The sequence below is a fragment of the Pseudorca crassidens genome, chromosome 17, assembly GCF_039906515.1.
Source record: "Pseudorca crassidens isolate mPseCra1 chromosome 17, mPseCra1.hap1, whole genome shotgun sequence".
Classification (NCBI taxonomy): domain Eukaryota; kingdom Metazoa; phylum Chordata; class Mammalia; order Artiodactyla; family Delphinidae; genus Pseudorca; species Pseudorca crassidens.
In genome coordinates, this window is record NC_090312.1 from 82191483 (window position 1) to 82218832 (window position 27350).

At 47.5% G+C, this 27350-nt stretch overlaps 1 protein-coding gene across 4 annotated transcripts in view; it reads right to left on the reverse strand.

The window, feature by feature from the left end:
• The window catches only part of RGS20 (regulator of G protein signaling 20), a 77607-nt gene that overhangs the window by 36365 nt on the left and 13892 nt on the right, over nucleotides 1-27350 (reverse strand). The window contains exon 2 of one of the 4 annotated variants that reach the window (XM_067712335.1): nucleotides 11891-12200. In XM_067712335.1, coding sequence (XP_067568436.1) covers nucleotides 11891-12200 — 310 coding nt within the window. Of the gene's footprint in view, nucleotides 1-10546; nucleotides 10722-11238; nucleotides 11388-11890; nucleotides 12201-27350 lie in introns of those variants that run through there. The other 3 variants (XM_067712333.1, XM_067712332.1, XM_067712334.1) reach the window with 3 other exon arrangements.

A 27350-nucleotide genomic window follows, 5' to 3' on the forward strand; every position in this document is an offset into this window, starting at 1 on the left:
ACTTTTCACCTCACTCATTGGTAAGCTTGTGCCCTTCCCTCCAAACCCACTGCACACCCTCCAAAATGCATCTCCCTCTGCTCTATCCCCCAGATTTTTGGCTACAGTGGCAGAGATGAGTAGTTGCAATAGAGACCACATGGCCCTCAAGGCCTAAAATAGTTACTGTTTTAAAATAGAATCCAGACTTTGTTAGTCCCCTCCTGTGGCCGTCAATGGTAATGCATGACACCAGAATGAAAACTCTTTATCAGAGGCTGCTTTTTCCCCTAACAATCTCCCACGAATGCACAACTTCCCCTCGGTCTAAGTGAGCAAAGGTAGCAGTAACCACACCTTACTCCATTTACTCTGTGGAGCTGTCCCTGCGCAGACTCAAATCCATGCTGTCTGGCTCCAGGCATGGGTCCCTCTCAACACCCGCACAGTCTCACCCTTCGCACCACAGCTGTGCACAGGCTACGGTCAGACAGACTGGGGTTGTTTCTGGACACCCATCGGTGGTCTGCTGCTGGTCAGAACGGGCTAGGGGATACACCAGCACACGGTCACCTTGGTTCTATACTGCCTTCGTGTTCCCAAGACAGTTCCCGGCGGCCGGGCCGATGGGACGTTTTTGTCTGCTGTTCCTAGGGGTGTGTGACAGGATCTCTGTTCCTCAAGGTTTTGGTTTTCTACAATTTGCACCAAATTATCTCCTGAATTTTAGGTCCCCACGCCCTCGGCATGAAGTGTTCGATGGCTAGTGCGCTGAACAAGCAGACCTAAAGTTGAAATGGATCGAAATGTTTAATGGTTGTGCATTTTGGATTCTGTAGGGAACCACAGCCATTCGATTCTCCTTTTGTGAGACCACATAAGGCAGTCAGACGCGGGGATTTAGGAATAAAACCCCCATCCTAAGGGATGCATAAAAAGGCTCATAGAGGACCGATTTCCATTAAAAAATAATCTCTGTGCAGTCTCCTGATTCTCAGACTACTTCTGATATATTTTAACAAATATGTGCTCTATCTAACTTAGAATTTATAGTTTTATTTCCTTCATGATTTGGAACAGATCATTCGAAGATAAGGGAAAAAATAATATGTCTTTTGGGGGTTAGTTTATGAGATGTGTTTACCACAAACAGGTTAGTTATGCATGTTATTAGATTTTGCATACTTTTTTCATACCTCTTTGTGTCATTGTATTCACCCTCCTTTAACCCACATTTATTCCACCTGGTCTGGTATGCTGTTCAGTTGTTTTTGTTAATAAGTACTTCATTTTGCCAAAAGAACAGTACAGAACTTCCAAGTCATTTAAAGGTCTAGAAATAACTTACTTGCTTTAGCAGAAACTTAGCTCTAATGAGAATTTGATAAATTCTAGCTTGTTGTAAACTAGACCCCATACTTTTTTTTTTTTTTTGGCCTCGCTGCATGGCATGCAGGATTCTTAATTCCCTGACCAGGGATCGAACCCGTGTCCCCTGCAGTGGAAATGCAGAGTCCTAACCACTGGACCGCCAGGGAGGTCCCGAGACCCCATAATGCTTGTGCCTTGATTTAAATCTGCGTACAGATTGTAAAGAGTGCAGGCAGATGCTAGACCCGCAAAGCCGGCTCTTACCACGCTAGAGAACTAAACACAGATGCATCTTGGGCCTCAGGGATGCAGGCCGGAACGCTGTCCCGAACGCTGTCCCACTGGCTGGGGAGGGGGCGGGCTTCCGGAGAGGCCTGCTACTCCAGAGCCATCCAACTGCCCCCAGGACTACTATTTCCATTCTAAATTTAGAGTAGAACTTAATTGTTCCCATATATTAGTGAGGTCTTTTTTTAAAAGAAACAAATGCTGAAGTCAAAATAAAAGAGCAGAGGGGTAACAGGAAATTTAATATAAAAATTAATTATATTTAAATAACGTGGAGATAACATTAAAATTACTCACAGACCCCACAGACTCTCCTCTGCAAAGATCAACAACCAGCTGTCCTTTCCAGAAAACACTGTTAGCCTTTTCTTCATATTTCCTAATATGGTCTTCTTGTTGCCAACATCTTATAATAAACCCTAGTGGATATAACACCAAGTAGCTAGATGTGAATTTTGCTGAGAGCAGACTGCTTTGGATGTCATTCTTCCTGCCACTAAAATTTATTTATTTATGTACTTGGATTTATTTGGTCTAAAAAGAGAAGGATTTTGGCAAAATATGAATGCATAAACTTACTTAGTAATATTTTCATAGATATTGTTATAGGTATAGGCATTTCATATCAAAGAACTTTTTTCAGCACCCTGTTTGAATGGTAAAAGTTTCAGAACCTGTACCAGATATAAATATATCAAAATATGTGTTTAAAATCAGATTATCCATGTTCAGGGGCCTAAAATAATGATGGATAAATATTAGAGGAATAATGATAACAGCTACCACTTAACTGAATACTCTCGTGAACCCTCTACTGTTCATTTCTTGTTATAAAGTAAGTGTAATTATCCCCGTTGTACATCTTTGGAATCTGAGGCTCACAGAACTAGCAAGAAAGTCAAAATTCAAACCCAGTTCTCTTTCATTCCAGTGCTCATGCTTTTTACATCACACAACTGCAACCTGAAGCAGGAAGAGCTGCAGGGATTATAATGTACTTCTTTTCCTACTAATATATATATATATTTTTTTGCGGTACGCGGGCCTCTCACCGTTGTGGCCTCTCCCGTTGCGGAGCACAGGCTCCGGACGCGCAGGCTCAGCGGCCATGGCTCACGGGCCCAGCCGCTCCGCGGCATGTGGGATCTTCCCGGACCGGGGCAAGAACTCGTGTCCCCTGCATCGGCAGGTGGACTCTCAACCACTGTGCCACCAGGGAAGCCCCCTACTAACATTTTTAAACTCACAAAACATGTATTGCACTTTATATTCATACACGGCAAAATTTTTAACGTTCATTTTCTAAATTGCATTGGAAACAAATGATACTATAGAAAGATAAAAAATGTGATTCAAAGATAGAAGAAAAAGAAACTTAATTCAAGAAAAATGGTAATAGGTCAGCTCCTGAGCAACAACTAAAAATGTTAGATGGATAACTGAAATCCCATTTCTAAAGACATCAAAGAGCTGTGGAGGCAAAAAGCCTGAATTAACTAAAGTGTCTGAGGGAGAGCTCCTCCCCAGGGAGCAGTCTGTCACCATGTGTCTCCTTCCCTGAGGGCGTATGCGGACTCAGGGCATGGGCTGAGGCTAGAGTCTCAGATGGGAGAGCACGTCTCCCTTCAATAACAAGGTCTCCCTCAGACACACGGCTGCCCTCCTCGTGACCTTTACCAGACTGTGGAAGCCACCTGTGGAAGGCGGGGGCAGAAAGAAGCCTCTGAAGGTGAGACCGAGTCTCCTGGTCTTTCAAGATTGAGGAGATTTAGGTTTCAGCCTAACTGAAGCCCATTAGGCTCTAAATCTGGAAGCCCAGGAGAAAACACCTGAAGAATGGGAAGTAACCGAGATTATGTAAGTCTTAAGTAAGTCTTACTAAAATTGCAACCCGTCCCAACCCATTTCAATACCTGTTAGGACTGAAGTCATCAGCTACTCATTCTCACAGAGCAAATCCCTCCAAGGGAGATTCCTTGTTGGTGGAAGATGTAATCCAAACCTACACAGTTTCTTCATATATGATGTCTACATACAACAAAAATTACTAGATACATGAAGAGACAGAAAAATGTGATCAATGATTAAAAAACAAACAACAGGTACAGCCTCATAAAAACCTCAACACTGGATTTAGTAGGCAAGAATTAGATGAAAAAACGGATGAAAACATGGAGAATTTCATCAGAAAACTGAAATGTATTAACAAGCATCAAAGGGACATACTACATTTAGAATAAAACAGTTTTTGAAATTAATGATCACTAGATGGTTTAACAGAAGACTGGGCACAGCAGAAGACAGGTCACGTGAACTAAAACGCACGTTAAAAGAAAGTATTCAAGTTGAAGGAGAGACAAAAAATGGACAAAACTTAGGATCGAATAAAAGACATACGTATGATTTGAGTCTCAGAGCAGGAGAGAAAGGGAGAAAACTGCTAAGAAGCAATATCTGAAGAGATACTGAGTGAAAAATTTCCAAAGCTGATGAAAGAGATCAGTTCACAGATACAAGGAGCCCAATGAATCCAAAGCAGGACAAATATAAAAGCACACCTAGGCACATTGTGTTCAAACAGTGGCAAGCCAAAAGTAAAGAGAAAAATTTTAAATGAGCCAGAGAACGAAGACATGTCCCCTTCATAGAAGCATGACTTTTCAGCAGAAACTACAGAAGTCGAAAGGTAATGGAATGAGAGTGTAAAGGCAAGACACAGATTGGGATTTGCAATACACACACAGAGAGATAAACAGAGACACACACACACATTTTTGACAATAACTTATATCCAGCATATATTAAAAACTCGTACAAATCAATAAGAAAAACACAGACCATACAACAGAAAAATAGGTCAAAAACTTGTAGAGGCAGTTTACAAGAGAAGATACACAAATGGCTGAAAAAAGATGCTCAGCATCATTAGTAATCAGGGAAATACAAACTAAAACCACAACGCTAAACCGCTATGGACACCAGAATGACTGCAATTAAATCCGTGTACAATACTAAGTGCTGGTGAGGATGTGAAGCAATATATGTTGCTGGTAGGGGTGTAAGTTGGTTTGGCGTGTAAAAACCGCCAGTATCTAATAAAGCTAAACATACACTGGGTCTATTACCCAGCAATTTCATTCCTGAGCATCCAATGGAAATCAGGGCTTAATGTTTATCAAAAGACATGAATAAGAGTGTTCACATTAGTATTATTCACAGTGGAAACAACTCAGATGTCCTTTAGGAGTGGAATGGAGGGACTTCCCTGGTCGCGTAGTGGTTAAGGATCCGCCTGCCAAGGCAGGGGACACGGGTTCGAGACCTGCTCCGGGAAGATCCCACATGCCACGGAGCAACTAAGCCTGCGAGCCACAACTACCGAGCCCGTGAGCCACAAATACTGTAAGCCCACGTGCCTAGAGCTCGTGCTTTGCAAGGAGAGAAGCCCGTGCACCGCAACGAAGAGCAGCCTCCACTCTCCGCAGCTAGAGAAAGCCCGCGCACAGCAATGAAGACCCAACATAGCCAAAAATAAATAAAAAAAAAAAAAGAGTGGAATGGATACGTGAACTGGGGTGTATTCACACAAAGGAACACTGCAGTGAAAAATAACAAGATATGCAACAACAGTGAATGAACAAGAGGGGATCTTAGGGATACAGGTTGAGAATATCCTGTATCTTGACCTAGAGCAGTGGTGAGCCCCCAGGGCACATTTGGCAATGCCTAGGGACATTTTTGGTTGTCATTTCCAGGGAGGGGATGCTACTGGCATCCAGCGGTAGAGGACAGGAATGCTGTTAAACATCCTGCAACGGCACAGTTCGGCCTCCCACTGGGAGGGAGTCAACCCAAAATGTCCACAGTGCTGAGGCTGAGAAGTCCTGATCCAGACAGTGGTAACACGAGGGTAAGTGAGAACGTGTACATTTTACTATAAATTATAACAAACGAAGCTTAAAAAAAACCAGGACTGGGCTTCCCTGGTGGCGCAGTGGTTGGGAGTCTGCCTGCCGATGCAGGGGGCACGGGTTCGTGCCCCGGTCTGGGAAGATCCCACGTGCCGCGGAGCAGCTGGGCCCGTGAGCCATGGCCGCTGAGCCTGCGCGTCCGGAGCACACGCAGCGGGAAAGGCCACAACAGTGAGAGGCCCGCGTACGGCAAAAAAAAAAAAAAAAAAAAAAAAAAAAAGCAGGACTCTCACAAAAATAGCTACAGTTCCTCACTGAAATTTAGAAAACGTACATGAAACTTTGTTTCCATTTTATAAATAGTCTAATTTATTAAAGAGTCCTAACCACCTGAACTTGCCAGGAATTGCATTAAGCCTGGAAGAACTAGACCCTTCGTGTGCAGTCCCTATTAAATGGAAAGAAGTATCTACACCTTTCTATAGAGCAGGAGAGGCACAAATTAGAATCTGGGTCATCACAGAAATGGATATTTGTAGAAACACAATAAGGGTATATGGTAAAGTCCATACATCTGGGTTTCTCTTGCATCCACTACAATACAAATAGAGAAAAACATACATGTACTTTTAAAAACAATAGTCTCATAACCTTGATTCCAAGGATAATAACTTCTTGCCATTATTTATCAACAAGACTTTTACATAAATTTAGGAACCTACTGGTCCCTTAAATCTCATTATCACCACACCCTGAGACATAAAAGTCACTTAGAAGTGTTGGGTAGGGCATGGGTTGCACAATTCTTTCCAGTGTCTTGCAGAAACGGAACAGCTATACAAGCCTGTGTGGATCTAGCCAAACAGCCCCCAAAGGGCTGGAAGTGCTGGGTGTGTTGCAGCCTTAGAACGACGGGCACCACAAACTCGTGTTCTAGCTCTGGAGCAAACACCGTCCAGTTAACATCAGAGGTGACAGGGGCACAAACAGAGACAAACCAGAGAAAAAGATGCTTCCCTCCGCTTCACCGTTGAGCTGAGGTGCACATGGTCAACCCAGGCCCTCAGGAAGTCCAACTGCTGGGTGACTTTGCATGAGATGCTGTTGTCTAAAATCCAAACACTGATATGTACTTGAGAAGGATTTTACAATGTAAAGTAAAATTAATTAATAACTAGAAATCGAGCATTCCCAAACCATCAAGGTCAACTGGCTGTAATAATCATTGAAATAACTCGAGTGAAATATCACTGCTGGGCAACACAGCATATTACTCATTCTTCACAGATGACTCCCCATGCAAATAGCTGAAATCTAATCAGCTGGATTCTATGAATTCATAATCACGGAATATCACCTTGGGCACTCAGTCATATAAGGCTTTGCCGTGAAGAGCTGCTGCAGAAGCCCATTCAATGGTACTGGGAACGGACTCACCCCGTGCAGCGCTGTCTAAACTCTTGAACTGGCTGCTCAAGGTAACATTCAGGGATCATCTCAGAAGTGTCGGGTAGTCAGTGACTCACTTGTACGGTACTAAATGCTAGGCTCTGACTCGGCGCAAACCCTATCAGTTGCTGCTGACACTATAGGTATTTGAATAGAAGCTCACACTGTGAGTCACCTGGTTGCTGTACAGAAAACAAATCGGCAATATTCCCAGTTGAACAGTGATTCACGTTATAACCATAATGGGACCTGACTTGATACATGTGATTTCAAAACTCAGTTCTGCTGGACTGGCTTGGGAGCCTGCTAGAAAGTCACTCCCTGCTTAATGCCCTGGATTTCTGTCTAAGAACATGTGTCCAGAGAGGCAAAATCAAGGGTAAGACATTGCGCTTACGACTGGAGAGAACCATGGTTTCCTTCCTCAAGGACGCAGGCACAGTTCCTAGAGTGCCTTTCCTGGCAGACACAGCATTCCTGTAAATAACTTCGCAAGGCCAGACACTCACGTGAAAAGCTCTGCCATGTAATTTCTAAACTGCTTATGTGAGGTCTGGACCTTTAAGCCACCAGCTGCGTCTGTTTGTGAAAGGTGAATGTCATTAGACGGACACATGCAGAAATGAAAAAACAGCAGAACCTTCGGAACTGGTGTTCAAGTGTCTGGAACGAAACCAGTCACCTGGCAATTGCATTAAAATAAGAAAGCTTTTTTTCCTTTTTCACGCATGCTTGTCTACAAAATCTGGAATAATAAAACCTCCTGGTATGTAATCCTGAAAGACTTTCCTAAAAAGCTCTCTTACAGGAAAGACCTTCAAAGCCATCAGGAAGGAGATTTTTAAACATTTAAGAAACGCTCAAAACTGATTTCTAATGTAAAACCGCTGCAAGGGATTAACAGAATATGCAGCCGAATGGGGGACCTTAAATTCTGACGCTGGCTCTACCTCTTGCTTGATCTGGGACCTTCCCATAACTCAAGCAAGTCATGTTGGTCGTATCTTCTGATGTGAGGGACCATGATAAAGTGGTCGGCCAGCAGTAGCCACATTACTGCCCGGCCTTTCTTATGTCGCTGATAACACATGCTTGTATATTTTTTCCTTATATCATACCTTCTGGTTTCCTATTTGTTAAAGGTTCATAAATCTGCAGTAAACAGGAAATCACCCGTGTGGTGTGTAAGAGGCCTGGGCAGAGCCAGAAGACCTAATTCTAATCCCATTTCGGCCTCTATTTAGCTGCAGATATCTGACCTTTAACCTCTCTGAATGTTTCCCCACCTGTAAAGTGAAGGAGGTAAATAAATAATCTGACTTTTATCATTCTATATTTTTGATATCAAGGGCATTTTGGCTAAAATGTTTACAATGACCTTAGAGAAGTTAGCATGTCTAGCTCCTAAGTTTCCACACTCTCTTAAGTAAAACTGACTCCGGGCAATATTTTAACGCAGACATCAGATTTTCTGTATATACCATGACCTAATACATAGTTTTAATGCATATCTGTTTTACAAAGTGAAATATTTTGAAGGTTAGAGATAATTTTCTTAAAATGCTATTTGAATCACTGCATATAAATACTTCATAATTATTTGAAATAAGAGGGCCCAGATGATATAGAAATGTATTGTTTTTAAATTTAGATACTGACATAGAAAACATTTTCTAAACATTTTCTATTTTTCAAATTTTGACGGACATCTTCTATTTCATCACATATACTCTTTGTAACAAACAAAATGTGCATTTTGTTCCTCATCTTTTAATATTTTGAAGTCTACTTAGCCAATTTAGCACCAATACAATAACAATAGTAATAGTAACTTTTGTTTGGTGTGTGTCAGAGCTCTGCTGTATTAATTTACTGAATGCTGGCAGCCAACCTGTGAAGCAGGTATTTTTCTTATCCCCATTTTACAGATGATAAAACTACGGCACCGAGAGGTTAAGCAACTTGCCCGAGGTCACACCGCTAGGCTGAGATTTGAATCTAGACAGTTACTGAGTCCAGGGCTCTTACCCATTAGGCAATACTGCCCCTCATATGCGATACTGATACTGATACAAAAGACGCCACTTAAGGAACAGGAGATAAACCGGAAGAAGCCCAGTAGAAAATCAGGTTGTAAGCAAAAAACTAAGAGTTTACAGATAAGAGTCTTTCCATGACACATCTCCTTCGCGAAGTCGGGGGAGGAATTCACAGCATTTCGTGAACTCGGACCCCTGTTTGGTCAATTCCACAATCTGGAACCACCAGAAGTGAAAGAACCCAAGCCACGCAGCGGCCCTGCGACCTGCGCTCCAGAGGAGGGGGGGCTGACCCAGGACGGTAACGAGACGGTGCAGAAGCTCCCCGCCTCCGGGGCCACCGCGAGCACCCGCGGGCGAGTGACTTCTGCTGCCCGCCCGCGCTGCGGGCACCGGCTGCGGTCGCCGCAACCCGCGCCCTCCGGCCGGTCGGCTGGGCGGGGGCGGACAAAGAGCGCTCGGCCTCGGCCGGATTCTCCCGAGGAAGGGATGTGGGAGCGAGTTCCCTCGGAGCGCCCGCCCCCTCCCGGCCAGAAACTCGGCCTCGGCGCTCACTCCTCCACCCGGCCAGCCTCGGGGGGCGCGGGGGGCTGAGCTGCTGGTGGGGCCGCGTCGCCCGCCCCGCGCCCGCCCGCCCGGGCTCTCCTCGGACGCTGGCGACTCCCGGGGGCTCGCTAGCCGATCGGGTCCCCGCGCGCTGCCCCTCCCCAGACCCCTCCCTCGCCGCCCCCCTCCCCCGCTGCCCATCCCTTCCCGCTCACGGGCGCACCAGCCAAGCCCGCCGGAAGCCCGCCGCCTCTGCGACCCCTCCCCCGCCCACTCCGCCCACCCCCGGGGGAGGGACGTCGCCGCGCCCGCCGACCCCCCGAAGCCCAGTCCCTGCCGCGCGCCGCCGTCCCGGAGGTCCCCGCAGCCCGGGCGCCAGACTCGTTCCAACTTCCGAGCGTAGCCCCGAGAGCGCGGAACACTCAATCGCCGGGTTCCTGCAAGAAAAATACCCGCGGCGCCCGCCTCCCCCCCCCGCCCCCCGCGGCTCGGGCAGAGCGTGGGGACGGTTCTGTCCATTCGGTTTTCCGAGCTTCAGTGGCGACACCGAGTCAGGCCCCCGGGGTCCGCGGCGGGCGCCCGCTTCCCGCCCGGCTCCTTGGTCCCCGCCGTAGTGGCGCGTCTCCGCTGCGATTCCGGGAGCGTCTCCGCTTCCTTCCCACCTGCGCTCAGACCACCCGCCTCCGGCGCCCGGGGTTTCCCAGGTCTGTTTCGGGTGTCAATAGCCCACCCACTCGCTGACGCCGGGCCACAGAGGTCGAACCGTGCGGACGCCTCGGCGGAGCTCCTTGAGACACGGTCATACCCCAAGCCCCGCACGCCCTGCACGCTGACCCGCTCCCGCCACCGTGGTCCAGCAGAGCGTGCGCGCCCCGCCCGGCCCCGGCCACGGCCACCTCCCGGCCCGAGGCCACAAGGCGAGTCCGGGAGGGAGAAGGGGGCGTTGAGGAAGTGGGTACTCACGCTTCCACCGTCTGCCCCGCGAGCCCGAGGGGGAGCTGCGGCCCGCGCGCCTCCGTCGGCCGTGCGCATGCGTCCCGCGAGTGCCTTATTTTTATGATAATTCTAGGTGCTGCCCTCGCTACGCCCGCGATCGCTCTCCCCGGCTTTCCTCTTCCTCTGGCTCTCCGTCTTTCCTGTCGCCTTCTTCTCCCCCACCCTCGCCTCTGCCTCTCCCCGCCCCTCCCTCCCCCCTCCCCGGCCGGGCCACACAGGGCTCGCTTCCCTCCCGCGGCGGCGCGGGGGGCGGGGGTCCCCATCCATGCCGGGACTGTGGTTCCCTTCTTTAGCCCCGGGTTAGGAAGTACCGAGAGTGTGGGCCCCGCAGAGCCCCTCGGCTCTCCCTATGCTTGGGCGCGCGGGAGGCGAGCGGGACCCCGGCGTGCGGGAGAGCGCGCTGGGATCTTGTGAATGGAGCGGGCGGGGGGAGGCACCCGTGTGTGCGCGCGGGGTGCGTGGCGCCGGGGTGCTCGTACCCGGAGGGTCCGGCCGTGGACTCTCCGCCTCTGGAGGCCGGTCCCCATCATCTCCCTTTCCCCGGGGTGCTTCTCCAGCTCTATCCCCGCCCCACCCGGCTGCAGCCTCCGCCTCCGGAGGTACCAAACTGGAAAGGGGTTCCTCGCCCCCTCCCCGCCTGCCGGAGCCGAAGGTCCCACCTGGCTGGGTGGCGGGGGGCGGTGGCTAACTCCCGACTCCCGAGTCCGGGGAAGGGGGGGACCTGGAGGGTGGCGGGAACCCCGCCGCCGACCAGCTCTGCGGGCACGGAGCCCTGGAGCCCCCGGTGTGCCCTCGGGAGACGCGGTCCGACCTCCGGGCCGTGCGCCCGAGATCGGCGGGGTAAACTGAAGCTGGAAGCCGACCTGACACTAAAATAACATCACGTCATTTCCTCCCTGGCCTCCCGAGCGCGCCGTAGCCGGGGGCTGGGGAGTGGGAGCGCGAGGAGGGGGCGGAGGTTCGTCCGGGGGAGGCTTGGAGGAGGGGCAGGAGAGCGACGCGTGAGTTCGGGAAGCGGCTTCGGAGGGGGGCTTCCCCCCTCTTCCGTAGGCTCTGGGAGGAAGTGGCCCGAGAAGAGTTGCTTCGAGGGTCTCCTGGGGGGAGGGGTGTCCGGCGGGCCGCCGGCGCCTGTTCCGTGAGCGTTCTCGGCCGTGTCTCGACCTTCCCACCCGCCCCCCTCCCCTTCTCCCCTTGCTGGCGGGATCCCCTGCTCGCCCCACGTGGAGTGGGTCAGTTGGGGTTAGGGAGGAACCCGGGAAACTCGCGTCCCGCTGAGGCCGCGGATTGGGCGGCGGAGAGCACAGTACTCACGGGCCTGGGCGGGCTCTGCCCGGCGCCGGCGTCCTCTTCCCGGGGCAGGCGTCCCCCTGGGGGTCGGCCGGGCAGTGCCAGAGCTGCCCTGAGCAGGAGCGAGAGGCGGCCCGGCCGCTCCTCCTGCCGCGGCGCGAGCCCAGCGGCTGGCAGGACGGGGAGCAGAAGAGAGAAGTCCGAGCGCCGCAGGGGAGCCCCAGGAAGGGGTCGCTGGAGAAGGTGAGCGAAGAAGCGCGCGAGGCCGGAGAGCATGCCGGAGAGGAGGCCGAGCAGCTTCGGGGCAGCAGGCGAGCCTGGGAGCTGTGCAGGGCCGGCGGCGGGCAGGGCGAGAGGAGGGGGAGGAGAGAAACAAAATCACACACCGTCACTGTCGGGTCCCGCTACAGACTGAAGAAAAGGTGCAGAGTGCCAGGTACTGCGGCATTTCGAGGCGTTACTTTCGGGGTGCAAGAGAAGGTCGGTGAGAGCAAAAGGAAAGGCCTCTGCGTAGCAGGGGAGATCCCCTTCTCTCCTTCCTCCCCTCTCTTCCCTGCTTCCCCTCCCTCCCATTCTCCCCCCACCCCTTTCAAACTCCTTGCTACTCAGAGTGTGGTCCCTGGGCCAGCAGCTTGGATAATACCCAGGAGCTTGTTGGGAATGCAGAACCTCAGACCCTATCCTGACCTACCGCATGAGAATCGGAATGTTAACATTCCCAGGGAATTCGTAGGCACCTTCACTGTGAGGTGCCGTGTACAGGAGCGTCTGTGTTCACCTCTCTTGGTTCTTTCGACTTCGGATGAAGATCTCCCAGTTCACTTGTGCAGTTCTGGCTCTGGCTCTGCCTCCTCTTTCCCCCTGTCCTTTCCCACCTTCCAAAGTGCCCAGAGCTCTACCAGAAGTTGGTATGAGGTTACTAGGTCCTTGTGATAGGTGTCCATGGGAGGCTTGGATACAGGCAGATGAGGGGTCCTCAGGCTGACGGAAAAGGGACTGGCCATGTGACTTTGGTGGTGCTGGGTGCGGGGGTCAGGGGAGACCAGGACTTAAGAGCACAGTCTGCAGGCCCCCTTTCCACACTCGCTGTGTCCATCTTATTTCCCCGAACACAGGCCTTTCCACCCTCCACTTGTTGCTTGGGAGAGCTAAGCGGCCGAGGTTAAGATAAAAGTATTATTTTCTTGGAAGGCATAGGGAAACATTAATTTAGAAGTCAGAGGCCCAGGGGTCTAGACTCATCCTTGAAATGAACTCCATTGGCAAACCTTGGGAGATTCTTTATTCTTTGAGTTGGTCTGATTCATTTACGAAGTAAAGGATTGAACTCAGTGGCTTATTAATTAATTAATTAATTAATTAATTAATGGCTGTGTTGGGTCTTCGTTGCTGCGCCCGGGCTTTCCCTAGTTGTGGGGAGCGGAGGCTACTCTTTGTTGCGGAGCATGGGCTTCTCATTGCGGTGCCTTCTCTTTTGCGGAGCACGGGCTCTAGGTGCGGGGGCTTCAGTAGTTGTGGCGCGCAGACTCCGTAGTTGTGGCTCGCGGACTCTAGAGTGCAGGCTCAGTAGTTGTGGCTCGCGGGCTTAGTTGCTCCGCGGCATGTGGGATCTTCCCGGACCAGGGCTCGAATCTGTGTCCCCTGCACTGGCAGGCACTGCGCCACCAGGGAAGTCCCTCAGTGGCTTTTTAAGGTCACCCGCCTCGTTCAGGCTCTCGTTTTGGAGCTCTCAGGGCTTCTTGGTCCACTAATACTAAGTGAAGTTACAAACCGGAACCTAACTCAGCCAATCCAAACAGCCCCCTCAAGCAAAACAAAAACGCAATTTAATCTGTTGGTGAAGAGCGAGAGAAGTGGTTGCCAAGAAAAATGAAGGGGGAGGCGGGAAGCCGCGAAGGCGAGGGACCGGGCGGCGAGGCGCGGGTCCCCGGGGCGCGGCTGCCGCTCTCCAGGGTCCTGACGGCGGGAGCGGCCTCGGGGGCTTGGCGCGGTCCCCCCCGCTCTGCCGTGGCTGGGCCCGGCCCGCTTTCTTCCGCCTGTGGATGTCTTGTGGGAAGCGGGTGTCGGAGGGAACGAGGAAACCTAGCAACCCATTCTCATGCATGAGGCTCTTCCTGGGCCGCCGCCGGCCGCGTCGGCTGATTCGTCGTTCCCTCGTTTGTATGCGCCCGGCGAGAGTGGAACTCGCTTTGCATTTCCGAGTAAGTTCACACTCTTTCGCTTCCCCTCATTACCTTTTCCTAGAGAACGGGGTCGTTCTCCCGGTATTTTCTTTCTCCGCGTGCACACGGGCCTCTCCCCTCCCCCGCTCTCTGGACAGGCGCCGCGTTTATTTCAGGGGTTGGAGCTGGGAGCCCGGGAGGCTCTTGGATAAGCGCCAGAAGCTCGCTCGAGGGGGAAATGAGCGATTCGGAAAACGCTCGGAGCGGGACTCGGCGCCCAGCGTCTGTCTCTTGGGGAGGGCCGCAGGCGCCTCGCCCCTGGCCGGGGTGGGTGGGAAGGGGGGCTCGGCCGCGGCGGCGCCCCTGGACGCGGGCGGGCCGCTGCTGACCCCGTGCGCACCTGCGGGGAGTGTGGGCCGTCGGCCGCGTCTGCTCCAGCGCGGTGCCCGTGGCCGCAGGCACCCCAGCGGACGCGGCCCCGGGCCGGAAGGACCGTATGCTAAGGATGCCCAGAGAGAAGCGCCGCGGTCCCCGGCGGCCCGGAACATGACGGCTCCGCCCGCGGCCTTTCCGACCGGCTTCAGGCACGTGCTAGAGCGAGGCGGAGAGCGCACGTCCCGGCTGCCGGGGCCCGAAGGGCACGCCCCCGGCCTTGCGTGGGTCCCGGCATTTGCGTCTCCAGCTCAGGTTTCCGAATGGTTTTCCGAGAATGTGTGAACCTGTAACCTGACTCTCCCCCTCCCGCCCCAGCCCTGCTTCCCGAGCCGCTTGACGCCCCTTGCTGGGCACGCTTCATTAGGCCTTGCGCTGCGCTCCGAGACAGACGCTTGGGAGGGAAGCAGGGGAAATGTTCCGGCAGAAGGGAAGTCCCTGACTCAGCCCCAGAAACGCCAAGCCCGGCTCCTGTGCGTCTCCGGAGAACTTCACCTTTTCCTCTTCCCTGGCGTGGTCTTTTCCCTCCGGATGAGCAGCCGGCTGCCCAGTTCTGTCTCCTGTCTTTGCGAGGGACGGAGGCTTCTCTGACTGGCGGGGCTGTGAAGCATGACCGGTGTCGGGTGCTGAAACGCGTCCACTTCCTTCGGTCGTTCTAGCAAAGTCAGAGCACGGAGTGTCAATGTAGCCACAAAATTCGATCTGAGAACCGTTATCTGAGGAGAGGACTTCAGCCGCCGGCGGTACTGATCACTCCAAAAAGCCCTGTCTTCCTTTCAGGCCAGATTCTAGATGACGGTCTGAAGGTTTCAAAAACTTAGCCGCCAAAGGGAATCATCTTGGCATCCGTATTCCTGAAAGCACTGCTCCTTAGGGATCCGGAAGACTTAGGGAGTACCTTATTCTGATCGACTATCCACTCGCCTAATTGATCATGGTGGTTATCGAACCATGCAGAGGAGAAAATCACCACACCCCTAATCAATACCAAGAAAGTCTCACCCCTTTAAAAGGCAAATTGAAAAATTTTCATTCACCCCTAAATAGTACCCTTTCATAAAGGAAACCTCCATGGCAGAATTAACCCACTTTATTACCAAAACATTCTGAGAACTTTAGAATTAAAATCACAGTCAGAATGGAAATTGAAATTAGATTTAATTTTATGAGATGACCTATTTTTTTCCTGAACTTTATTTTAAAAAATTCTATTTTGCTGTGCTTTAGCCGTACTGTGCATTTTAATTTTCTATTGTTTAGAGAAGTCATTTTTCTACTTGGATCTAAGAATCTAATTCAGAGTGATTGAAAACTATAGAGGCAAATCTTTGCTTGTGCTGACTGTAAATCATGCAGTTTGGAAAAGCAACAACATATAAGACAAACAGATCGTGGATACTAGAGTCACAGGTTAATATTAATTTGAGGCCAACTGAACAATTAATCAAACGTTTCTATTAAGGTTCACTTAGAATTTTAATGTTGCTAGTGAAAGTACAGCTGTTAAAAAGAGTACCTCTGCAGCTCTTAATTACTCTGACTTCATTCTCTTAATAACTTTCTAAGGCTTATGGGGAGGTGTCATAAGGAGATGTGGAATGATGGAACAAAGGTAATGAGGAAGGTGGGCCATGAACAGAAGTGGAGTGCACCAGAAGTGAGGGCCACTTAGGTGACGTGCGTGCGCGCGCGCGCGCGCGCGCGCGGGGAAGGGAAACACTCCCAGGCTCTATCTCCTCTGTTTTCGCTGAGATAACAGGGCCTTTTGCCACCCTGCCAGTATTCCAAACCAAGTGAGGAGCTTGGGACAGGAGGTGGGTCTTTATTTGAATGTATCCATATATTTATTTGAATTATATCCCAAACTGAACTCTGATTTTCCCCTTCAAACTTTCTCCTCCGGCAATCTTCACCGTCTCAGTAAATGGCAACTTGATTATTTTAATTCAGGTCAAAAACATTGGAGTATCCCTGACTCCTTTCTTTCCTTCATACTCTTCAGTCAAATCCAACTGCTTCTCATATTGTCTTTTTTTTTTAAATCTACTTAAAAAAATAAATATATTTATTTCTTTGGGGCTGTGTTTGGTCTTTGTTGCTGTGCGCAGGCTTTCTCTAGCTGTGGCGAGTGGGGTCTACTCTTGGTTGTGGTGCACGGGCTTCTCATTGCGGTGGCTTCTCTTGTTGTGGAGCACGGGCTCTAGGCACGCGGGCTTCAGTAGTTGTGGCACGCTGGCTCAGTAGTTGTGGCACACAGGCTTAGTTGCTCTGCAGCATGTGGGATCTTCCCGGACCAGGCCTCGAACCCGTGTCCCCTGCACTGGCAGGTGGATTCTTAACCACTGTGCCACCAGGGAAGTCCTGCTTCTCATATTCTCTTAACACAGCTGTCACTCTGTGTTATAGGCTGAATTGGGTCTCCCTCAAATTTGTCTGTTGAAGTCCTAACCCCCAAGACCTCAGAATATCACCTTATTTGGACATAGGGTTGCTGCAGGTGTAATTAGTTAAGATGAGGTCTTACTGGAGTAGGATGAGTCCCTAATCCAGTATGACTGGTGTCCTTATAAAAAGGGAAAGTTTGGACACAGACAGGTACCTAGGAAGAACGTCACGTGAAAGTGAAGGCAGAGATCAGGTGACGCGTCTACAGGCAAAGGAATGCCGAAGGTTGCCGGCAAACCACCAGGATCGAGGAAGAGGCACGGAACAGAGTTTCCCTTAGAAGGAATTTGGCCGCAAGACTGAAACATAGCAACCGTCCCTGAGTGTCCAGCCTGCTTGGACTGCCCTGTGGATTTCAGACCAAGACTGAAGCATTAACTCATACCTGAATTTCCAACTCTTAGCTGAATTTCCAATCTGTAGGGCTGGCTTGCCCTGCAGATTTCAGACTTACCAACCTCCACAATCACGTGAATTCAGTTCTTTAGAACCCCTCTCTCTCTCCTTCATTTATCTATCTCTCTCTCTATCACATGTATATCCTATTGGTTCTGATTCTCTGGAGAACCTTGACAAATACACCCTGCTACAGGTCTTCTCATCTTTCACCTGGACTATTGGAATAGCCCCTAAGTGGTATTTTTACTTCCCTTTTGCCTCATTTTCCCTCATAGTCTAATCTCAGTACTGAAACCAGATATATCCTTTACAATGTAGGTCAGTTTCTGTCACCCTGTAACCCTAACCCTAACCCTAACCCGAACTCCAAACTTGCTATTGGCCACTTTTTTCAGAGTAAAATCCAAAGTCCTTGCACTCCCTCTCAAGGCCCTACATGAATGTTGCCACCCTACCTCTGGGATATCCTCTTCCTATACACCCGTCCCTGTAATACTGGTTTTCCATAGAACCTATTACCATCTGACATACTACATGTTCACTTGTTCATTAGTACCATGTAAGTAGTTAACTTTTCCCCTTTTGTTCTTGGCAGTATCTATAGTGCCTAGAATAGTTCTTGGCCCTTAACGAAGTGCTTGATAAATATTTGTTGGACAAATGAATTAAAAAGCAAACAAATATTACGCAGCCATGAAAAGAAATGAAATTCTTTTTTTTAATTTGAATTTTATTTTATTTATTTTTGTATAGCAGGTTTCTTATTAGTTATCTATTTTATACATATTAGTGTATATATGTCAATCCCAATCTCCCAATTCATCCCAACCTCCCCCCCAACTGCTTTCCCCCCTTGACGTCCATATGTTTGTTCTCTGCATCTGTCTCTATTTCTTGCTTGCAAACCAGTTCATCTGTACCATTTTTCTAGGTTCCACATATATGTGTTAATATACTATATTTGTTTTTATCTTTCTGACTTACTTCACTCTGTATGACAGTCTCTGAGTCCATCCACGTCTCTACAAATGACCGAATTTCGTTCCTTTTTATGGCTGAGTAATATTCCATTGCATGTATGTACCACATCTTCTTTATGCATTCCTCTGTCAGTGGGCCTTTAGGCTGTTTCCATGCCCTGGCTATTGTAAATAGTGCTGCAGTGAACATTGGGGTGCATGTGTCTTTTTGAATTATGGTTTTCTCTGGGTATGTGCCCAGTAGTGGGATTGCTGGATCATATGGTAATTCTATTTTTAGTTTTTTAAGGAACCTCCATGCTGTTCTCCATAGTGGCTGTATCAATTTACATTCCCACCAACAGTGCAAGATTGTTCCCTTTTCTCCACACCCACTCCAGCATTTGTTGTCTGTAGATTTTCTGATGATGCCCATTCCAACCGGTGTGAGGTGATACCTCATTGAAGTTTTGATTCGCATTTCTCTAATGATTAGTGACGTTGAGCAGGTTTTCATGTGCCTCTTGGCCATCTGTATGTCTTCTTTGGAGAAATGTCTATTTAGGTCTTCTGCCCATTTTTGGATTGTGTTGTTTGTTTTTTTAATATTGAGCTGCATGAGCTATTTATATATTTTGGAGATTAATTCTTTGTCCATTGATTCGTTTGCAAGTATTTTCTCCCATTCTGAGGGTTGTCTTTTTGTCTTGTTTATAGTTTCCTTTTCTGTGCAAAAACTTTTAAATTTCATGAGGTCCCATTTGTTTATTTTTGTTTTTATTTCCATTATTCTAGGAGGTGGGTCAGAAAAGATCTTGCTGTGATTCATGTCAAAGAGTGTTCTTCCTATGTTTTTCTCTAAGAGTTTTATAGTGTCCAGTCTTACATTTAGATCTTTAATCCATTTTGCGTTTATTTTTGTGCATGGTGTTAGGGAGTGTTCTAATTTCATTCTTTTACATGTAGCTGTCCAGTTTTCCCAGCACCACTTACTGAAGAGACTGTCTTTTCTCCATTATATACACTCACCTCCTTTGTCATAAATTAGTTGACCATATGTGTGTGGGTTTATGTCTGGGCTTTCTATCCTGTTCCATTGATGTATATTTCTGTTTTTGTGCCCGTACCATATTATGTTGATTACTGTAGCTTTGTAGTATAGTCTGAAGTCAGGGAGTCTGATTCCTCCAGCTCCGTTTTTTTCCCTCAAGATTGCTTTGGCTATTTGGGGTCTTTTGTGTCTCCCTACAAATTTTAAGATTTTTGTTCTAGTTCTGTAAAAAATGCCACTGGTAATTTGACCGGAATTGCATTGAATCTGTAGATTGCTTTGGGTAGTATAGTCATTTTCATAATATTGATTCTTCCAATCCAAGAACATGGTATATCTCTCCATCTGTTTGTGTCATCTTTGATTTCTTTCATCATTGTCTTACAGTTTTCTGAGTACAGGTCTTTTACCTCCTTAAGTAGGTTTATTCCTAGGTATTTTATTCTTTTTGTTGCAATGCCGAATGGGATTGTTTCCTTAATTTCCCTTTATAATCTTTCATTGTTAGTGTATAGGAATGCAAGAGATTTCTGCATGCCAGAAGGGGGTGGCACAATATATTTATAGTAATGAAAGGGAAGAAACTACAACAAAGATTACTCAACCCGGCAAGGATCTCATTCAGATTCGTTGGAGAAATCCAAAGCTTTACAGACAAGCAAAAGCTAAGAGAATTCACACCACCAAACCAGCTCTACAACAAATGTGAAAGCAACTCTAAGTGCGAAACACAAGAGAAGAAAAGGACATACAAAAACAAACTCAAAACTATTCAGAAAATGGTAACAGGAACATACATATCGATAGTTACCTTAAATGTGAACAGATTAAATGCTCTAACCAAAAGATACAGACTCACTGAATGGAAACACAAACAAGACCCATATATACACTGTCAACACGATACTCACTTCAGACCTAGGGACACATACAGACTGAAAGTCAGGGTATAGAAAAAAGATATTCATGCAAATGGAAATCAAAAGAAAGCTGGAGTAGCAATACTCATATCAGGTAACGTAGACTTTAAAATAAAGAATGTTACAAGAGATGAGGAAGGACACAACATAATGATCAAGGGATCAATCCAAGGAGAAGATATAACAATTATAAATATCTGTGCACCCAACATAGGAACACCTCAATACATAAGGCCAATGCTAACAGCTATAAAAGAGGAAATTGACAGTAACACAATAATAGTGGGGGACATTAACACCTCACTTACACCAATGGACAGATCATCCAGACAGAAAATTAATAAGGAAACACAAGCTTTAAATGACACAACAGACCAGACAGATTTAATTGACATTTTTAGGACATTCCATCCAAAAACAACAGATAACACTTTCTTAACATTCTCCAGGATAGATCACATCTTGGGTCACAAATCAAGCCTCAGTAAATTTAAGATAATTGAAATCATATCAAGCATCTTTTCCGACCACAATGCTATGAGATTAGAAAACAGTTACAGGGAAAAAAATGTAAAAACCACAAACACATGGAGGCTAAACGATTCATTACTAAATAACTAAACGATCATTGAAGAAATCCAAGAGGAAATCAAAAAATACCTAGAGACAAATGACAATGAAAACACGACGATCCAAAACCTATGGGATGCAGCAAAAGCAGTTCTAAGAGGGAAGTGTATAGCAATAAAATCCTACCTCAAGAAACAAGAAAAGGGGCTTCCCTGGTGGCACAGTGGTTAAGAATCCGCCTGCCAACACAGGGGACATGGGGTCGAGCCGTGGTCTGGGAGGATCACACATGCCTCAGAGCAACTAAGCCCGTGCGCCACAAATACTGAGCCTGCGCTCTGGAGCCTGCAGGCCACAACTGCTGAAGCCTGTATGCCTAGAGCCTGTGCTCCACAACAAGAGAGGCCATCGCAGTGAGAAGCCCTCGCAATGAAGAGCGGCCCCTGCTGGCCACATCTAGAGAAAGCCCGCACAGCAAGAAAGACCCAATGCAGCCAAAAATAAATAAATTAATTAATTAAACTAATCTATTAAAAAAAAGAGAAAGAAACAAGAAAAATCTCAAATAAACAACCTAACCTTACACCTAAAGGAACTAGAAAAAGAAGAACAAACAAAATACAAAATTAGGAGAAGGAAAGAAATCATAAAGATCAGAGCAGAAATAAACGAAATAGAAACAAAGAAAACAATAGCAAAGATCAATAAAACTAAAAGGTGGTTCTTTGAGAAGATAAACAAAATTGATAAACCATTAGCCAGACTCATCAAGAAAAAGAGAGAAAGGACTCAAATCAATAAAATTAGAAAGGAAAAAGAAGTTATAACGGACACTGCAGAAATACAAAGCATCATGAGAGACTACTACAAGCAACTCTATGCCAATAAAATGGACTACCTGGAAGAAGTGGACAAATTCTTAGAAAGGTATAACCTTCCAAGACTGAACCAGGAAGAAATAGAAAATATGAACAGACCGATCATAAGTAATGAAATTGAAACTGTGATTAAACATCTTCCAACCAACAAAAGTCCAGGACCAGATGGCTACACAGGTGAATTCTATTAAACATTCAGAGAAGAGTTAACACCCACCCTTCTCAAACTCTTCCAAAAAATTGCAGAGGAAGGAACACTCTGCAGCTCATTCTATGAGGCCACCATCACCCTGATACCAAAACCAGACAGAGATACTACAAAAAAAGAAAATTAAAGACCAATATCACTGATGAATATTGATGCAAAGATTCTCAACAAAATACTAGGAAACAGAATACAACAACACATTAAAAGGATCATACACCATGATCAAATGGGATTTATCCCAGGGATGCAAGGATTCTTCAATATAGGCAAATCAATCAATGTGATACACCATCATAACAAATTGAAGAATAAAAACCGTATGATCATCTCAATAGATTCAGAAAAAGCTTTTGACAAAATTCAACACCCATTTATGATAAAAACTCTCCAGAAAGTGGGCATCAAGGGAACCTACCTCAACATAATAAAGGCCATTATATGATAAACCCACAGCAAACATCATTCTCTATGGTGAAAAACTGAAACCATTTCCTATAAGATCAGGAACAAGACAAGGTTGCCCACTCTCACCACTATTGTTCAACATAGTTTTGGAAGTCCTTGCCACAGCAATCAGAGAAGAAAAAGAAATAAAAGGAATACAAATTGGAAAAGAAGTAAAACTGTCACTGTTTGCAGATGACATGATACTATACGTAGAGAATGGTAAAGATGCCACCAGAAAACTATTAGAGGTAATTAATGAATTTGGTAAAGTTGCAGGATACAAAATTAATGTAAGAGTTTCTGCTGAGAAATCAGCTGTTAACCTTATGGGAGTTCCCTTGTATGTTGTCATTTTTCCCATGTTGCTTTTAATAATTTTTCTTTGTCTTTAATTTTTGTCAATTTGATTACTATGTGTCTTGGCCTGTTTCTCCTTGGGTTTATCCTGCCTGGGACTCTGCACTTCCTGGACTTGGGTGGCTATTTCCTTTCCCAAGTTAGGGAAGTTTTCAACTATAATCTCTTCAAATATTTTCCCAGGTCCCTTCTCTCTCTCCTCCTTCTGAGACCCCTATAATGTGAATGTTGGTGCGTTTAATGTAGTCCCAGAGGTCTCTTAGGCTGTCTTCATTTCTTTTCATTCTTTCTTCTTTATTCTGTTCCACGGCAGTGAATTCCACCATGCTGTCTTCCAGGTCACTTATCCGTTCTTCTGCCTCAGTTATTCTGCTAATTGATTCTTTCTAATGTATTTTTCATCTCAGTTATTGTTTTGTTCATCTCTGTTTGTTTGTTCTTTCATTCTTCTAGGTGTTTGTGCTTTAATTTTTTTAGGTCTTTGTTAAACATTTCTTGCATCTTCTCGATCTTTGCCTCCATTCTTTTTCCTACGTCCTGAATCATCTTCACTATCATTATTCTGAATTCTTTTTCTGGAAGGTTGCCTATCTCCACTTCATTTAGTTGTTTTTCTGGGGTTTTATCTTGTTCCTTCATCTGGTACATAGCCCTCTGCCTTTTCATTTTGTCTGTCTTTCTGTGAATGTCGTTTTTGTTCCACAGGCTGCAGGATTGTAGTTCTTCTTGCTTCTGCTGTCTGCCTTCTGGTGGGTGAGGCTATCTAAGAGGCTTTTGCAAGCTTCCTGATGGGAGGGACTGGTGGTGGGTAGAGCTGGGTGTTGCCCTGGTGGGCAGAGCTGAGTAAAACTCTAATCCGCTTGTCTGCTGATGGGTGGGGCTGGGTTCCCCCTCTGTTGGTTGTTTGGCCTGAGGGAACCCAGCACTGGCGCCTGCAGGCTCTTTGGTGGTGCCAGTGGTGGACTCTGGGAGGGCTCACGCCAAGGGGTACTTCCCAGAAGTTCTGCTGTCAGTGTCCTTGTCCCCACGGTGAGCCACAGCCACCTCCCGCCTCTGCAGGAGACCCTCCACCACTAGCAGGTAGGTCTGGTTCAGTGTCCAGTGGGGTCACTGCTCCTTCCCCTGGGTCCCGATGCGCACACTACTTTGTGTGTGCCCTCCACGAGTGGAGTCTCTGTTTCCCCCAGTCCTGTTGAAGTCCTGCAGTCAAATCCCACCAGCCTTCAAAGTCTGATTCTCTGGGAATTCCTCCTCCTGTTGCCGGACCCCCAGGTTGGGAAGCCTGACGTGGGGCTCAGAACCTTCACTCTAGTGGGTGGACTTCTGTGGTGTAAGTGTTCTCCAGTCTGTGAGTCACCCACCCAGCAGTTATGGGATTTGATTTTACTGTGATTGCGCCCCTCCTGCCGTCTCCTTGCGGCTTCTCCTTTGTCTTGGATGTGGGGCATCTCTTTTGGTGAGTTCCAGTGTCTTCCTGTCGATGATTGTCCAGCAGTTGGTTGTGATTCTGGTGCTCTTGCACGAGGGAGTGAGCCCACGTCCTTCTACTCTGCCGTCTTGAACCAATCTCCAGAAATAGAATTCTGACACAGGTTACAACATGGATGAACCTTGAAAACCCTATGCTAAGTGAAAGAAGCTGAACACAAAAGGACAAATACTGAATGAGTCCATTGATACGAGATACCAAAAATAGGCAGACATACAGGTAGAAAGTAGAAGAGAGGTTACTTGGGGCGGAGGGGAGAGGAGTTATTGTTTAGTGGGTCCAGAGTGTTTGGGTTGATGAAAACCTCTGGAAATAGATCGTAATAATGGTTCCACAACCTTGTGAATGTATTTAATACTACTGCATTATACACTTTAAAATGGTTAAAATGGTAAATTTTACATTACTTATATTGTAGCACAATTGAAAAAACACTCAAAACTCTTGACGATGTGAGCAGAGAGGAGCCTGAGAAAGCCGCCAGGGCTCAGGCTGCGGCAGCTGAGTTAATCAGTCGCGGTTCTGCCGTAGCGTTGTCACCCCCCTCTTGGGGTTCTCTCATCTTGATTTCTGCTGCCAGATAGACATTGCCAACTCTCATCCTATTCCTAGCGTTTAGTGCAGCCTAGGTTGTGATTTGGGAAAGTAGAAAAGGAATAGCAGACGCAGGGATTAGACCAAGAAGGGTCTTGTAAGCCACTCATTTATTCATTCTTTCAACAAGCATTAATCACCTGCTTATTATTTTCTGAAGTTCCAGGCAATGTCTTAGGTGCTCGGATTCAAGGTGAGTGGGGAAGAGAACGACCTTCTCTCGTATGTACTGAATGAGGGGGTGTAAGAGTCTAGTAGACTGAAAGGGCAAGCAAGTCATAGTAAGGATTCTGGATTTTATTTTCTTTTCTTTTTTCTTTTTTTTTTTTTGGCCACACCATGTGACATGGGGAATCTTAGTTCCCCAACCAGGGATTGAACCTGGGATCAAACCCATGCCCCCTGCACTGGGAGTGCAGAGTCCTAACCACTAGACTGCCAGGGAAGTCCCTGGATTTTATTTTTAAGGTTTTAAGCAAGAGAGTGACATCGTGTGATTTATATATTTTAAAGACTCTTCTTTTTTTTTTTTTGCGGTACACGGGCCTCTCACTGCTGTGGCCTCTCCCCTTGCGGAGCACAGGCTCCGGACGCGCAGGCTCAGCGGCCATGGCTCACAGGTCCAGCCGCTCCGCGGCATGTGGGATCTTCCCGGACCGGGGCACAAACCCACATCCCCTGCATCAGCAGGTGGACCCTCAACCACTGTGCCACCAGGGAAGCCCCTGAAGACTCCTTTGACTGCTTTGCATAAGAGTGAATTGGAAGAGGGCAGGCATGGGAACAGTGAAGCAGGAGGCTTTGCACTGGTGCAGGTGAGAGAGGGGGATGGCCTGGGCAGGTAATGGGAATAAAATAGAAGTGGACAGATACGGGATACATTTTAGAATTAATGGGAGTCAGGTGGATTCAAGGTACAGGCTGAGAAAAAGGGACTCAAGGAAAATTCCTAGGTTTTCTGCCTTGAGCAGTTGGGTGACTTGCTGAAATGAGGACACTGGGGAGGAAAATCAGGAGTCCAGGTAAACACAAGTTTTGGGTGCCCGTGAGTCACTCAGATGGAGATGTTCCAAAGGCTGTTGTGAAAGAGCCTGGAGCTCAGGGTAGAGGTGGGAACCTTGGAGATGTAAATGTAGGAATCATTAGCATAAAATGATATTGAGAGCTATTGGGATGGGGTAAGACCCCTAGAAAGAGATGAAAAGATAGAACAAGACTGAAGCCGCTTAAGGATTTGACACGTCCGGATGGAAATGGGGAGCCACGGACAAAGTTGAATCGGGGGGTTAACACAGTCAGGTTTGTGTTTTAGGAAGATTTCTGACTTCCGGTGTCACTTAGAGGCAGGCATGACCCGAAAGAGGAGACCAGAGAAGAGGCTGCTGTGGTACACGTTTTGGGAGATGATAGTAACTTTATCCAGGAAAGTGTTAAAAGGGATGGAGATAACTAACTAAACGGATCAAGAGATAATTTTGAATAGTGTGGACAAAACTTGAAGACTGATTAGGGGTATGAAATGAGGATAAGATTAAGGTCAAGGGTTATGCCTCTAAATTTCTAGTTCAAAACCAGGCAGATCATGGTACCCTTTCACCATCATGAAAAAGTTTGGGGAACGGTAAAGACATTGCTAATTTTGACATGCCTAGACATTTCAAGCTAGGTGTTGAGTAAACATTGGTAGATTCATGTGTGGACTGCAGGAGAGAGAGCTGAATCATCACCCGTAAGCTGTCTCAAAGCTGTCGACGCAGCCAAGATTAGCCAGGGAGAACAAGTTGAGTGAGAAAAAGGCCTAGGATGAAAACCTAGGGAATTTCCAATATGTCAGAGTCAATAGAGGGAGAGGGATTTGCAGAAGAGGCTGAAGAAGAGCAGCCGGCGAAGTAGGAGGAAAGCAAGGTAAAAGGGACGTCGTGTCCCCTGTTCCAGACACTGGTTGTTCGACACGTCGTTTATTCCTTGTCACAGTCTGGCAAGCGGGTATGTCTCATCTCCATGTAACAGAAGGCCGCACTGAGACTCAGAAAGGTGAAATGGCCTCGCCAAAGACTCTTATCTAGAAAACAGAGCAAGTGTGAAGGAGTTTAAGCAAACCCTGGGCTATCTGGTTTCCATCCTTTGGTCTTTAGTAAAAGGAATGACGTGTGTGCGTGTGTGTTTACGTGTTTTTATATACATAAGACCATCTCTGCAGGATATGGAGAAGCTGGTAAGAGTGGAGAGCGTTTGCCTTTATGGGGGAATGGAGGTTGCTGACTGGCCAGATGGAGACTTCTGGGCTCTGTATCAGTGTAACAGACAGTGGGTAATGAAGAGTTTGACTTCGTTTTTAATGCCCGACTGCTGACAGCTTCCAGGTCCCATCACTGTCCCCCTTCTGTCTCACATCTGGGCGGCTGATACAGGACACCAGGTGCCCTCTCCCTTGGCTGCCGCGGGAAGGTCCAACCAGGTAAGCCCTGGCCCTTGCCAAGCAGAACCCTCGGCCCGGCTCGGCCATGGAAATGCTAAGCAGATCCCCTTTCTCTGCTCTCTCAAGCCGTTTCTGGACCTGCTTCCATCCTGCC